The 15,639-nt window shown below is 35.5% G+C and overlaps 1 protein-coding gene and 1 long non-coding RNA gene across 2 annotated transcripts in view; one reads left to right on the top strand and one right to left on the bottom strand.

Moving 5' to 3' along the window:
* LOC147910427 (uncharacterized) overlaps nt 1-15,639 on the top strand; it is a 203,990-nt gene that overhangs the window by 7,263 nt on the left and 181,088 nt on the right. The window lies entirely within an intron of this gene.
* Nucleotides 1-15,639, bottom strand: part of LOC105154358 (aristaless-related homeobox protein A) — a 141,463-nt gene that overhangs the window by 17,684 nt on the left and 108,140 nt on the right. The window contains exon 2 of the mRNA XM_011069836.2: nt 13,649-14,036. Within this exon, the coding sequence (XP_011068138.2) occupies nt 13,649-14,036 (388 nt within the window). The remainder of the gene's footprint in view (nt 1-13,648; nt 14,037-15,639) is intronic.

Below are 15,639 nucleotides of genomic sequence, written 5' to 3'. Positions count from 1 at the left end.
GTTCGAGCTTAATCTGATGGTGATTTTTTTCTTGGGTATGAAGGGATTGATATTTTGAAATTGTATTACTGAGAATGGTTCCAAAGTAAACTGAAATATTACTATTTTTACATACTATTTTTTGGAATAAAGATTCTATTTTCTGGAATAAAGATTTAAGATTGCATATTAACTACCACGCTGACTCTCATTCGCCCTGATTTTTTTGGATTTTTTGTTGTTGAATTTGGGAGAGTCCGTAAGAAGATTACATTATTACTATTTGGAATAATTCTATCATTAAGAAAAGTAAATTACTCAATTTCTTTTCTTTCTTTTAATTATATTATTTTTATCAAAGAATATTTTCTTGATAATAACGTTAAAATATTACAAAAAAATTTCTAAAAAATTCATTATTACTAAAAAGGAAAATTTATTTTCTTTTGAAAATTATTATAAAAATTGTTCGAAGAAACGACTTTATATAATGAGCAAATTGAATTTATTTTAATTTAATAATCATGATTGCGTGAAGTATTAAACTCACTATATCTAGGACTCAGAATATATCTTGAATAAATGCTTGTGATGAATTTATGATAGATTTGCGGATATAAGGTAAATGTCTAGTTTTATTAAATAGTTAGTGAACATAACCCAATTCGTTGGATAAAGTGTACAAAATTTTAAATATTAAGCTTTTAATGATACGTACGACTCTAGATAAATTTGTTTATAAAAATTAAAATTTAAAACGAGTTTAGTTAGAGTTGAACATATCATTAAAAATTTAATATTTGAAATGTTTTATGCAACAATTGGTTTATGTCCACCTAACTTGTACACTTATCTTATGAACTTTTGAAATACTTGAAACAAGTATTTCAAAGTATTATTATTTGCATGCAGCAAGTATTTTTCTGTGTATAGAAAATATTATTTATAACTATAACTTGTAATCTAAAATCATGATAATATAGCTACTTATTACGAGTGCATGGACATGCATTAGGAATTACGAAGCGTTACGCTGTGAGCATGAAGTGACGAAGACTTTCTGTTTTTGTTCAAAAGGATGCGTATGTTACAAATGTACCCCATAATTATAATACATTCGTTAAGAGTGTAGATTAGATGTAGATTGTAAGAAAAGTAGTACAACTACGTTCAAGGAAACAGAGGAAATTAATAGTCATCGACTTTAATAATTAAATTCCTTTCGGTTGATTTACGTTGGTTAGGCAATTGCTCTCGTAGGATGTTTCCAGTAAAGATAATAACCCGTATAAATCGCCACTTGCATGATTTCACCGGAAATTATGCGAACGCATTCTCAATTTTTTTCAACTGAGAACGAGGCAAATTGAAGGCGCGAAGGAATTATTATGAAGCAGGCGTGAATCATGACGGGTGTCGATAATTCATCTCGCACGTTGAGAATTCATTCATTCCGGAAATATTAGCGATTTTCGCCGTTGTTGCGTTAAAGGAACCGAATGGTGGCGATCATGCAATCGAGTATATCCGGCGGCGGGTAGAAAAAGAAAGAAGAAGGAAAGAATGAATCGGTCAGTGAGACACCCCGTCGGGCGTCTCTCATTTTGCAGGCAAATTGCCCAGATGTTCCACGAAATCGCGAGGAAATCTTGGTGATTATGCCGCGCACAGAAGCTCTTGCGTCCGATCGTCTTGGATCTCGTGTTTAGGTGCATTTCAACCTTCAGACGGTAGCTTCCGAAATTACAGGGATTTCAGGACGAGTCCGAAGATTGTGGCCGTGGTCCACGGATTCGTCTGATTCACGTCGCGTCAATTTTATCATCGTTCGCTCGGATGCTCGCTCAATCTGATGGCTGCATCCGAACCGAAATCCTTCCGTTCTTCCGATTGATCCCACGAGAAACATCTTTTCAATCTAAATCGCGTTTTTAATTTTATATTAATATTTTTACTGTGAAAACTGTGTCATAATATGTATAATAATTAATAATTATCATTTCTTTACTTTTGTTGTATTCAAATTGAGTTTGGTTGTAAATAAATCGTTGCTAAATAGTTTTGGAAAATTAAACCATTGGTGCCGCGAATATCACTGGACACTGTTAAATCTTAAAAGAATAATAATAATAATAATATATATTTCTTGAATTAAATAATAGTTTTTTAGCTTCTATGTGCGTCAAAGTGTAAATCAATTTATTTCTGTGGTTAACAACATTCATATTAACATATATGCATTTACATTAGTAAATAATAAACTAAATTTGAGTCAAGTTTAATACATTTTCTTAAATCAAATTCTTTAACTTCATTATATTAATAAAATTAATGACATATTAAGTCTATTTTTTTTAGCTGAATTTTTTCCATGGTTTATCTTTTTTACTTTTCTCTCCACGCAAGAGAAAAAAAAAAGAGAAAAGATAAGCAAGAAATTGAAAGTGCACAAGAAATTCAACTAAAAACAGACCTATTGAGTAAGAGACCTAAAAGCAATGATAACTACAGAAATAATTAGAAATTGGATATAGTTTAATTATAAATATAACAGTGGAGAATTAACAACTTCCTTTAATTCGCCAAATTGAGTTTATCAAAAGTTTATTCGATGAAGGTAATCATTACCAAAATAATGGAACAATTTATCCATTGATTAATCATCTAAAACGATCCTCATCGTATATCGACCGGTAATTGCAAAACGTATTCACGTCATCAAATCATTTTTGATGGCCCGCGTACCGACTTATGGAGGAAACGTAACTAGAAGACGCGAGTTCGTATACTGCTGCAGTACTCTCTGATTACCCGTTGTCGTGCGCTAATGACTACTCTGGTGAACATAGTTGCAGACGGTAATTCGTACCTGCTACCAGGCGGCTCGGCTTCGTTTTCAATGAAACGCCGAGTATGAAAGCGCGCACCTATCAGCTGCTTCTCACGAAAAACAGGCTTACGCTGTGAACGATAAAATTACGTATAGTACGTGATTTCTCTTTCTCTCTCTCTCTCTCTCTCTGCCCGTTACATCTGATTTTATGACTCACAAATACGAATGAATCAAGACTATAGCATATATTCTACTAGTCACAAATTAGATACTTGACAATGTCGGAAACTTTCTATACAGATATTTTAAGTGACACAAAATTTTATATTTTATTTTTTCCAGTAACAAGTATAAAATATAGAATCATAAAGAAAAGTACTACAATAGAACAGTTGGAAATTTCATATTAGACGCTTTGATAAACTTCTATTGTGCCTTCGAGGATGAGGAAAGTGGTTTATATCGTTGTTCCGCCTAACGATTCAAATGTATTATCTGTCTCGTAATCTTTGCGTCACTTCTGGCTACTCGAGCACGATATAATCTTTATAGATATGTGCATTACACGCACGGGTGCGCGAGCGCGGACAAAACGCACACCATCGAAGAGGTGGACGAGGCTCAGGCACCTTGGGGCCTGCGAGTAATAATAATTTAGCCTTTCCCTTTTTCTCTCTCTCTCTTTCTCGAGGCGCGTTCGCCAACGTCCTTCTGGATTTAATAAGATCACGAAATTTCGCGGTTAGACGGGCGTCCCTAATTACACCCGCCGTTCACCGAGACTCTCAGTTACCCTCGATTCGCGTATTATTATTATTACGTGTCCCTCTCCTAACTCCCTCGTCCACGGCGTGTCCTTGCCATGGGAAATGCGCGAGCTTCGGAAAAGTCGCTTCTGACAGGCACGTACGCAAAAGATTAGTCGCGCATTCGCGACTTAATGGGAAATATGAGATCATGATGAAAACCTCGTGCAAAGATCAGCAAAGTCTCCGTTACATGTCCTAGTATTCAATCTGAAATTCCTTTGTGATTAATCCGTAAATTCCACCACAATGTAAAAGGCACTTATTAGATGAAGCTAACGAGATCTTACGTTGTTGAGATCTTACATTTTCAATTCTCAATTTTGTAACTCAGAACTTATTAGTCTTGACATTTTTTTATGAAGAGAAATTAATCTCACATTTGTCAGAATCACAGAAATAATATACAAATTTAAATTGTAATCTATTATTATTACTGACTAGTATTATTGATTACTCTTTACACAAGGTATGTATAGCTAAAGTGACATCAGGAAGAAAAGAATTAATATCCTGCTATAATATTATACACATAAGACATTATATGTATGACAGAAAACACGTTTCTTTCTCATTATGGAACACACCTGATCTATAATTAACGTATAGCCGCTACGTTCACACGCGTTGAAAAATAGAATATGACTAATCGCCGATTAATTGCATCAACATGATAATAATCAGATTCTTTTGGTATCCGGTTGTATACGATTCCGCGGTGTATTACGCGAGTTCCTCGAGCTTCGGGCGAGAGATCGACTTTCACAGATTTGGCGAACAAATTGCCTCGCGCAAATAATCCGCAACAAAATACATTCTCAGAATCGATTGCCGTTCGCTGAAAGGAAGTCCTTCCTGTCCCGTCTTGTCCTGTCCTGCGCAACATTGCGAAGTCATAGTAATCGGACTGCGAGGCGCGAATGGATTTGCCATTTCACAACCGCACGGTAGTATAGCGCGAACCCACGGCCGGCATCAAAAGAGGCCGCTAAGTGGATTAAAGGCAAGTTTCTTCGTCATCTTCTTCGTCTAGTTTTCCTTCTCACTCCCTTTCCCTTTCTTTCTCTGCCTTCTCTTCCTTTGCGACTCCCGTTCGCGGCATCCTGCCGTTCTTATTTGCTCCTGCCTCGGCGCGAGAAGTCCTTCGCTGCAACCGCGCTTCGTCAGAAGTCACGGACGAAGGAAGATAATTTACTTAACTTACGTTTAATCGTGTTTGCGCGCTTATTTATTCGCATCGTTTGCGTCAACATTTGAATTTAATGCGCTTGGAATTTAATTCGATGACGAAATGATAGTGATTAATCACGACTCGCAATCACACGTTAATGCGTGTGAAGGTTAATTAATTTTCTTTTGTGGAAAACATATTATTTAAAATGTTATTTAAAGAAAAGAAACGACATATATTCCATAAATTTTTTTTCTTCCTGCAGTATTAGAGAGAGAAGTTGCTTTTAATAGTATTGAAAAAAAAGAAACATTATAGTCCAAGGTAATACACATATATATACATATTGCGCATAATTTATAGTATTATTTGTCTTTATTAACTTTCTAATACCCGTAAATAAATTATTCTCTTCTTTTGTTATTATATAATATTATATAATTCGATCTCGTACCAATAAATTACCGTGTAATTCTCGCTTCCATGCAATTTAAAATCGATTCTTTCTCGTTCGATCCACATGCTGTGGTGACCACAGTACATATACGATTCGCATCTCAAATACATATCTTGAGTATTACGAAGATGATTACATTATCGTTACGAGAAAATACGAGAATCGAATTGAGATGGCGAAAAAAGACGGATCGCTGGGGAAAAGAGTGAACGAGACAGGAGAGACAGAGAATGCGCGCGGGTGCGTGAATGACATTGCTGGTATGAGCAAAAGGCTTGGCGCGCGAGTAATTTGAGTAATTACCACACAATTACATTATCTAATTAACCCCGGAGGTCGGAACAGCCGCCAGTTACCGCGACGTGGCGGCCGTGATTGTCTCACTCGTGGCGCAATCACAATTATTATTGTTTAACACGCGCGGCATGAAAGCAAAAGCAACCATTGAATTTACAGAAATCTGAATTTGCAGAATTTTGCACGGAGTTGGTAATAAAAACCTGCAGTTCTATTTTTATCTTATTTTTTTTTTAAAGGTAATTTAACTATTAGAAAATCTTTTATATCGCGAATATAACATGATCAATTCAAAAGAATTAAAAATACCAAAGGCGTTTTTGATATAATCACATCTATGTTGGTATTATTAATCACTATAAATAATTGTGGGCACAATTTGTTGTGCGACTAATCGATTCGTAGAAATGCATTCGAGAGGAAGCCACGGTATTATTGTACTTTTTCTTTCTTTTTCATTATTCTCGTTATATACTAAGCAATCATTTCCCATGATCGCCAATCGACCTGCAGGCCTTATACACTTTTTTTTCCCGAGAGTTAGGTCCAAGTTGAGTTCCGGGGTTTTACTTCTATCTTCTCTCCAGATTAATGGCGAGTTACTGGATATTATTCTGCTGTCATTAAGTTATTATTAATGACAAGATGTAATTATTTTGCCATGACACATCCGAGACAGTCTGAATGATGAAATATTTTTTAGTCACCTTAGGCGATACGTTTCTTTCTAATTTAAATTTTGCGTAAAATATTTCTTTCGTAACACGATGAATAAAGTATTAAATGATTCTCTAAAATTAATGGTAATTGCTTAAACTTAATTGATAAGTTAGGTCACACTAATCGTATCAATACTTGTATTTTTTAAAGTATTTTTAAAAATTATTAGTCGTAAAAACATTTTGTGTTGTTAAATTTGATCGCAGTCTTTTATAATTTTTATATTCCGAGATTGTTAATTTCTATAGAACATTTTCGTCGAAAGAGAATAAAAGCAAATCATGCACACACATAGTCAATTTATTTATTGCATGTAACTTTTAAGAGGAGAGAGCTAGTGTCGAGTTATATATATAAAATCTAAACACACAAACAAATGTGTGACACGTTACATCTATGTGGATTGTAACGGTTGCATTGAATAAACAAGTCTTGGAATTTGCTATTTATCTTGACATAAATCACAAATTGTAATTATCTCTACATAATTTGTATTTGCGTAAGTCGATGTACTCTCTGATAAATTTAAGGTCTAACAAAAGACTTGTTAATTATATTTACAAAGTAGTAGCGATATCAGCATGTGATTGATATCATGAAACAAAAATTAGCCACGTTTTCGTTTGTAATTAGTGTCGATTATTATCAACATCCTAGTAAATATTTCTTATAAAAACTATTTGTTATAAAAGCTTTCACATTGTAATTAGAGATGTGGCTAACATACATAATTTATATGAATAAAATAAAATACGCGCCGACATATTAATACTATATAGATAAAGAACAAATAAAAGGTACATTAACAATACTAAATATAAACAAAGTATTTGATAGATACAATTAGCTAAGCAAATTTTCCATAACAATCATATACATTCTCAGGGGAAAAAAAGAATAAAATGGAATATTGCAAAGAATAAAAAATTAAACTTAAAAAATAATCAAGATGACATAAACTGATAAGATGTTCAATAAAATACACATTCCTACGATTGAAATATCGTGAACAGAGTTTACGCACATACGATCGTAATCTGTAACGTGACGTAAAAAAGAGAGGACAACAAAATTCGTCGACGAAATTCGAGCTTCGGTATAATAAGCGACGCCCGAAGCTTCTCGCCTTCCTTCCTTATACGTCATCCAGAAAGACGCCTCCTTATGCGCGGTATCGATAATGTTTAATAACGAATCGCGCCGGCCGGACAAGTAATTCGCACTGACGAGGGGTGACAAGCGGCTTTTGCCGCTCGCATTATTCTCGAGCAGGATTCGCGGCCGTGCGCGCATACCTGCCGTGACCGCTACCTTTGTGAGGAGCGAGGCGAAAGAGAGAAGCCGGTAGCCGGCTGCGTAATGCGTGCGTAATGCGCGCTTAATACGCGTACGGCGTGGAGAGCCAATTACTGATTGGCCACACTACCGCCAATCGGATGAGGGATGGACCCCGGTAAACCTGTACTCTTCGATCTCCTTCGCACTTTGCGAGACGAAGCCCTTCGTCCTGCTTGGCCATGCAGCCCGTCTTCGAGGAGGAACGAGGAGGGACGATCCCGAGTCTCGAGACAGTCTACAACAATCTTTTTCGTCGCTCCGAACGGAATCCGAACAGGCAGGATAGCATAGACTCGAATCATTGACAATAATAAAATGCTGTCTGCTTAGAATGCAGACAGTTCATAGAGCAAGTAGAAATATCTTCAGAGTTCATTGTTTCATAAAAAAAGAGATTTTTTTAAACATTTATTATGTACACTATTTATATTTTTGGAAGCTTCGACTCGCAAACTTCTTACTTTGATATCGTGAATCTTATTTTAACACCATTCTGAGAATTAAAATATGAAGGAATTAAAATTCGAAATAATAAGATGTAATAAATCATAAACAGCAAATTTGTATTAAAGCAATATCTGTAGTTGCTTAATATATTCTTTTTGTAAATTTTATCTCTTTATTAATATATTATCCCAAAAGGAATAACAAAATATTATCTGTAAATAAAAGGAAAAAACTTTTACGAATTTTTTAACAAAAAGAAACCTTTTATTATTGGCCTTTAATGTATAATATAAATATCCTGTATAAATTTTTATCCGTGATTCACCATGTTATTAATTTACTCTTTCTAATGAAGCAATGACCGACTGAAAACAATGAAAAGAAGGCTTATACCGACTTTATGTCATTTAACGGTGACGGAGATCCAATGCCGCTTCCGTGGGACGAGGTAACATCGTTCACTAATTAACTCCGGAAGGCACTAATCTTATTTGTTGAGAAACGAATAACGGATCGGCGGCGTTTCTAATCGGGAGCATGACTCGTCGTCGGTCGATTAATGACAGGAGGAGTTGCGGGTCCTGGACGCAGCGGAGAGTCCGGGACTAGAGGAGGCCTAGAATCGCGGTGGAGAGAACAAGAGAGGAGAACAGAAGAAGAGACCGCTCCGTGGAACTGGTTCCGTTCCATGGATCACTGGAAACAATCATCCTTATTAAACTCACCACCGGCCCACCCCGCGGATATAAAGGCATCCTTCGGAATGATTTACCGAGAAGCGCGTCGCGCGGCCCTTTGAACAGGTGGATCCCTCGAAACGCGACGCGAACGGACGATAAATTTTATGGATCCACTGGGCGGATAGATTGAGAACGCGCACGACGGGGGTGGCCGCGCGCGATATTCCGCCGAGTCAGGTTTTCGAAGCGAATGCGGGACGAAATGGCGCCCGGCTAGTCGGAGTAATTAAGAAATGGAAAATCATCAAAGAGTTTTGTTATATAATTAGCTAAGGTATCCCTCGACATTCAAAAAAATAAGTTTAAATAATTATACTGCAATAACTTGACTTTTTTCTTTAACGTACAAATTTCCAACCATTAATTATAGAACACGTATTTAAAAAATCGAATAGCAAGACGAAGCGCTGATTAAATTTTGTCAATCACATCGACGTTGATATGAAAACTGACTGAATGCCACGTTCGAAGTAATCGCGTTTAAACACGTCATACGTGTTAACATTTATGAAGTTATTAATTAGCTATGTCGTTCACCAGAGAAAATAAGTAGCTGGATATTTGAAAAGATGACAAGGTTTCATCACTTTAACCGCGCTTCGTCTCTCTCTCTCTCTCTCTCTCTTTTTCTCTCCTGGAGTTTACAACCGGGATAAAAAATTAAAACCAACACGGACAGATCTGGACTGGTTGGACCGCTCACGGTCGAACGATTAGTCCGTCGCCGTCGGTCCATCGTCGGTAGCAGTATGGACCCGAGCCGCAACACTCCAATCTAAATTAGATCTTAAGAGCCCGTAAAGGCAAGTGGCCACGCTCTCTCGCGAGCCTACGTGGCAAGCCGGCTTTAAGTGCTATATAAACAGGACGAATCTGGTAATCCGTGCGCTCCCTCGCAAATGCCACTCGAACCTTATATTCGCGGTTCTCGCAAAAAGCCCTTACTTATCTGTTATCGCATTTGGAAACGGCATTCCACAAAATGTTGTCCTGTCGTCAACAGCTTGTTCGGGGCTATCTCCGTCTAATCTTTGTCAGTATCGTGGACAAAATTGGCCCTTTCGGTAACGAAAAAATAGAGAAATGGAAAAATTGAAAGCGAACAAAAGTAAAAATACAAGAATAGAAAGAAAAATTATAATTAATAAAAAAAATAATTAGGAGAGGAAGAGATTAATTTACACAAAGAAAAAGAATTTTTATTAATGAAATAGTAAAAAGAAATGATAAATAAATAAGTAAAAATACGAAAATATAAAAAAGCATTCCATTTATGGGTGAGAGAATGTCTACAAAAAGTTAAAGTCACGAAGGACCCAAAAGAGAGCTCGCTCGATTACTCTCGGACCGATTTGCTGATCGAAAAATAAACGATGAATATAAGAGAAATGTTTATCGATATCCAATTCGATGTACACGGTCCGCCGCCGTGCGGGAACACGTGTCTTTTATTGGCGAATGAATTTTCATTCGCGACGTCCAGGAAGTTAAGGCCGCACTAGCATCTTCTTCAGGATCTCATCGATATACATATATTTCGATAGGTCCCAATCGCATGTCTGCCCTTATATGTAAAGGCACGCTTAATGAATATGCGTCGTGTTCCACGACTTTACTCTCTTCTCTTTCTCTCTTCCTTTCTCTCTACCTCTCATTCTCGTCAGGCTAGTCAATAAAACTAAGCGACCATAAAATCCAATTAGCGCGAAATTAATACTACCACACGGCGAAATAGCGGAAGAAACGGGGGATCAATTTATCCTACGAAACAGCAGAAAACGTCGAGCAATTTTCCGTAGGCAGGAAGCCCGTATAAGTGGACAAGGAATAAATTAATACGGGCGACGCGAATGTTATTAGAAACCAATCAAGTCAATTACCGGTTGTTTTCTTAAGAATAAAAGGAACTTTTATGGCTATAAATAAATAGGTGTCGGCTTTATAAGGAAGTACATGTTTATTACGAAAATAATACACTTGGTGATTGAAAATCCGACAGGTGTCAGTACTCGCAACGCTATTAAATTACGAAACTTTATTGCTTTTAAATGCGTACAAGTCCATTTCACTATTTTAACGAACAGCAAAATAATAATTCTCGCCTCTTTCAAATCCACAGTCAAAAATTATCTGTGCTTTTCTTATTCATTAATTATTCTTCGTATAATTGAAATTGATTTCTTAGAAATCGTCACGCTAATTTTTAACTCATAGCTACAAAGATTAAGTATCTTTCCCAATATTGTTCATCACAGATTAGAAATTTTCAATTAATTCTCTTCTAAAAATTTATTCTAAAAATCTTTTTTTATTACACGGAAAACTCGTTCGGAATCGCCTTGTTCTCCTCTTCTGAGAGGTTCGGTTCTAATTTTGCTAGATAAACGAAGGGGATTTGTATTTTACTCGTTAAGGCTATCTTCGTCGCAGTTTCACGCGTGCATGAATGTGTAGCTTGTCTCGCCATACTCGCGAATACATCTCCAACCCTGACCGTACACCACGGACACTCTACCTGCTTCACCTCTCTCTGCATACTCCCTACCATCTTCGTTAATTACGAGAACCCATACCGTGGCCGCAGGACCGGACCTATTACGAGCGATTACACCGCTATTAGTTACCTACCGGGTGTTCCACGGCGCGGAGGAAGGCAGTAAAAAAAAAAAAAAAAAACAAGAAGAAAGAAAAAGCTACCCAGATAGATTGCGCTGCAGCCCAATGGCGGCGCGATATACTGTACGTATGTAACTGGACCCGGGTGTGCAGGGGACTTAATAATGCAAAACCGTCGTTCTGCGTCTACAGATGGGAATTTGCATGAGGATCGTCAGTCTGGCTGCAGGAAGGCCCGATGATCGATGTATCGTTCCACGAATTTACACTCGGATTTAGCAGACTTGCATGGATGGATAGGTGATTTATTTTAGAATCTACCATGGATTCAGATTAAAGAAGGAAACGTACATCATTATTCAAAACTACGTTTAAAAGAGCTTCAAAGGGTTTTGTTTTCAAGACTTTCGAGTTAACTTTAATTTCGTCCTTCTTTTTCTAAAATACGTACTATAAAATGTATATTTTTATGTCAGAATTATTTGTATAAATGTGTAGCACTAGAAAAACATTAGCAAACTAGAAGAGATAAATTTAAATGAACGTTCCATATTATTAAGTAAAATAAATATTAATTATCTTATATTCTTAATATTAATTTAATATTTCTCAAACTCTTGTTAGAGATACAAAAATCTGATAAAAAATTATAGTAAAAGATAATTATAGTAAAAGATATATATTAATCTTATCGATCGTTGCACTCGACAAGTAATCGCTTTTTTGCTGCTATCTGAAGGTTAGATTAGTCATTCCTGCCTAAGCTGGAGCCTAAACACTAATTATTTTTTTTAAGATTTTCGATTATTTCCCATTTAAAACTTTAGTATTTAAGGTCCTGCGTTAACACGCATTAAGGATATCTTTAAAACACGATATGCTTATATACCTACTCGTTGTCTCCCAGCCGTCACCCGGTCATCACTATTTCGAGACTGTCTCAGGTAGTATATACACTTAGGATAACCAGATTTCTTTTATAACCATGCTCAAGGACTACCTGTGCACCCATCGTAAATATCTTCCGGTGGAGAGCATTTTTGAAAAAGAATTTTGTACGTAGCGACGTTATCGGCAATAGCCAGGAGAGTGCACAGGAGTCAGACAACAAAATATTTGGGTGGAAGCCGATAATCGGTCTCTATATTGTATCTAAATTCCGTTACTCTTCCGAACGTGGACCCTAAAGCCTGATAAATGCGACTAGACACCTTGCCTATCGTCTGGATCCACGGGAGGTACACGAGCTTCCTATCCCGTCACCGAGATATACCATAAGCTCTTAGTCGTCTAGGATTGTCTTCGAAAGACAGATCGTAACTAAAATAGCTTTGTAATAATTGATCTTTGTTCAAATTCTCTTGTGAAACATTATAGAATAACTGTAAAATCAAATTAGCCTCACGTTTTCTAATTTCATGCATTTCTTGTATAGTATTTCTTGTATAATAATGACATTCAAATAATCCTAATAAAAACAAATATAAAAATAATTATAATAAAAACGCATTTTTCGTTACATTATTTAAGATATTCGTAAAAAAATAAAATAAAAACTAATTCGAGATCGAAAGGCTCAGCACTTTTAAGTAGAGTTTTAGTTTTAAGTGATTATTAATTTATTAATGCTAGATTACCATCTATTAATATTCTACAGCGAGCATATATATTTTTAATAAACATATATAATAAAAAAGTCTTAAAATATTTTTTTATTCTGACATAGAGAATTATTTCATGTTATTCTGTGTCACTATTTATTTGGTGTTTTAATTGTATTTTAATTGTGGCTGTATATTGTACAAGGAAAGAACGATTTTATTGAAGTATCTAAAAAATTAAACATAGATCTGAAAATATTTTGTTTAGACCATCTAAATAATTATGTAGAACGCTCAAACGGGTTGAATGTCAAAACGTTTTAACATTATTATTAATACTTAAGTGTTTTACATGATATTATTTTGATGGCCCAATAAAATTATTTTCAGATGTGTATCAGCTAAATTTTTAAATACTTTAGTAAAATTATATATCTATATATAAGACTGATATTTGCAGTGTTATCTATATGCATTTAATTTAGGAGAAATTTTGATTTACTAAAATCACGACGCCTGTAGTCTTTGCATACCAACTTTTCAATTCCAAATAAAATTCCATCTAAATGAACTCACCCCGGCCATTTGAGTTAAGATAAAGCTCGAGATTATTAGAACATTGCTTGATGATCAATCGACTCACCTCGTAAACACATCTGGATAATGCGTCCTAGAGAAGGCCTTTTCAAGCTCTTCCAACTGAAAGCTAGTAAAAGTCGTTCTGTAACGACGTTGCTTTCTCTTGGGCGCAAAGTCGTCGGCCTCCGCTTCGCTTTCGGGGCTGGTCGGTGCCGCTCTCGGGTGGGTGCCCTCTTCCTCGGGCCTTACCTCCTCGGTAGAGATACCCATTTGAGTGGACTGAGATGTTGTCGTCGTCGTCGTTGACGCCAGCACTGATTGCTGGTGAGACTGCGGGTGAGACTGCTGGCTCACCTGCTGGTTCACCTGAGTCACCTGGCTCGAATTGCTCGTGCTGCTTGCAGGACTCGTCTGCGGGACGGCCTGCTCGCTGCCTCCTCGCGACGAATGATCTGCATAGACAAATAAATACGTTACTCTTGAACATAGGTATAATTTTGTCATTTATACTCATTTAAGAAATCCATTTAGTTGAATTAATTAATTTCTAGTTTGGATATGGGCAAACAAATCCTTGGTTGATGCAATAAAATAATTTAGTTGAAGCTATTAGGTTATTGTAAACGACTTTATCAGATGTCAATATTTATCAGAAACGAATGAAATGTTGTAATAACCAAATGCTTTGCTTTAATTAAATTATTTTATTGCATCAATTAATTTCTTGTTTGGATATGGACAAACAAATCCTTGGTTGATTCAAATGGGTTTCTCAGTGTACTAACACAAATATAATATTATTACGGATATCACAATTCGGGTCTTGTATAAACTGCTCGGATCACGAAATTCAGCATAATTTTGGTAAATTTAAATTTACTTCATAAATAAAAGACTATTATTTATGAGATTTATCAAATGATAATATAACTTAGATTATAATTTTTTATAAATTATATTAGGATTTTAATCTTTTTTAGTGTATAATTTTTACACCCACCGTCATAATCATTGCGATTCGTCTGTTTTATAAAAAAAAAACGCGGTAGATTATTTATGTGTGCAGAATAGGTAATTTTAAATGCTTTCGGATGATATTGCAGAAATAAAAATAAAAACAATATCATTAAGTAATAATGATAATTAAGTAAGATTGGAAATAAAATCTTTGATCATTAAAGTTCTATCTGTTAAAATTATAATTCGCACATATGAAGAATTTTACAGATTTTGTTGAAATCACAGATGTTAGTTCATACATTTACACATGTTTTAAATCTTTGATTTTTGTACATATATTATTATAAATGTTATAATACTCCAATATCATAACAATTGTTTAAAATATAGTCTAAAATCTGTAAAATTTTCATTATCTAATTAACTTGTGGTGTAAACGTAATCTCACTTGATAATGTAAAAATTTAATTTTTCTAGCTACTATGATTAATCACTTTACCATTACAAAATCACTAATTTAATAATTTTGTAATGGTAACTTTGAGTTATTCATTACAAAAGAGTATGAGTTGGATGATTAATCATAGATAGAAAAATACAATTTTTACATTATCATCAAATTAAACTTAACGATAAATTAATCAGATAATGAAAAACCAGGCCTTATAAGAGTCTGTAAGGTAAAAATTTATAGAGAGCTAGGATATATGTGTATATCATTAATGAATCGATTGATACCTTGGATAAATAGAATGAATAGGATAAAACTATGCTCTTGTTAAAACCATCTGCTCGCGACTGAAATGCGAACGTATTATAGTGTGAAACGATTCATCAGTTGTCACGTGAAGCGGCGACCACAACTTATTATCAGCAACGATCAGATTCCACGAATGGTCAGGGAAATCGTTGCGGTCTAGTTTCCGCTATGAGTGGATTTAAACGACGGCCTACTCGATGCACCAACCATAAACTATAAACTATTTCAAGATTTGGAATTTCCGCGCTTCAAATTTCCGCCTTGGTGGAAAGATTTACCGCTGTATAATTAAGCTAACCTTTAATGCGACTGTTAGTCCAAAAGTTTTACATGTC

Source organism: Acromyrmex echinatior, chromosome 2 (assembly GCF_024713525.1).
Source record: "Acromyrmex echinatior isolate Ae372 chromosome 2, ASM2471352v2, whole genome shotgun sequence".
Classification (NCBI taxonomy): domain Eukaryota; kingdom Metazoa; phylum Arthropoda; class Insecta; order Hymenoptera; family Formicidae; genus Acromyrmex; species Acromyrmex echinatior.
Note: the sequence above shows the minus strand (reverse complement) of the source record. Positions and strands in the feature narration are given on the sequence as shown.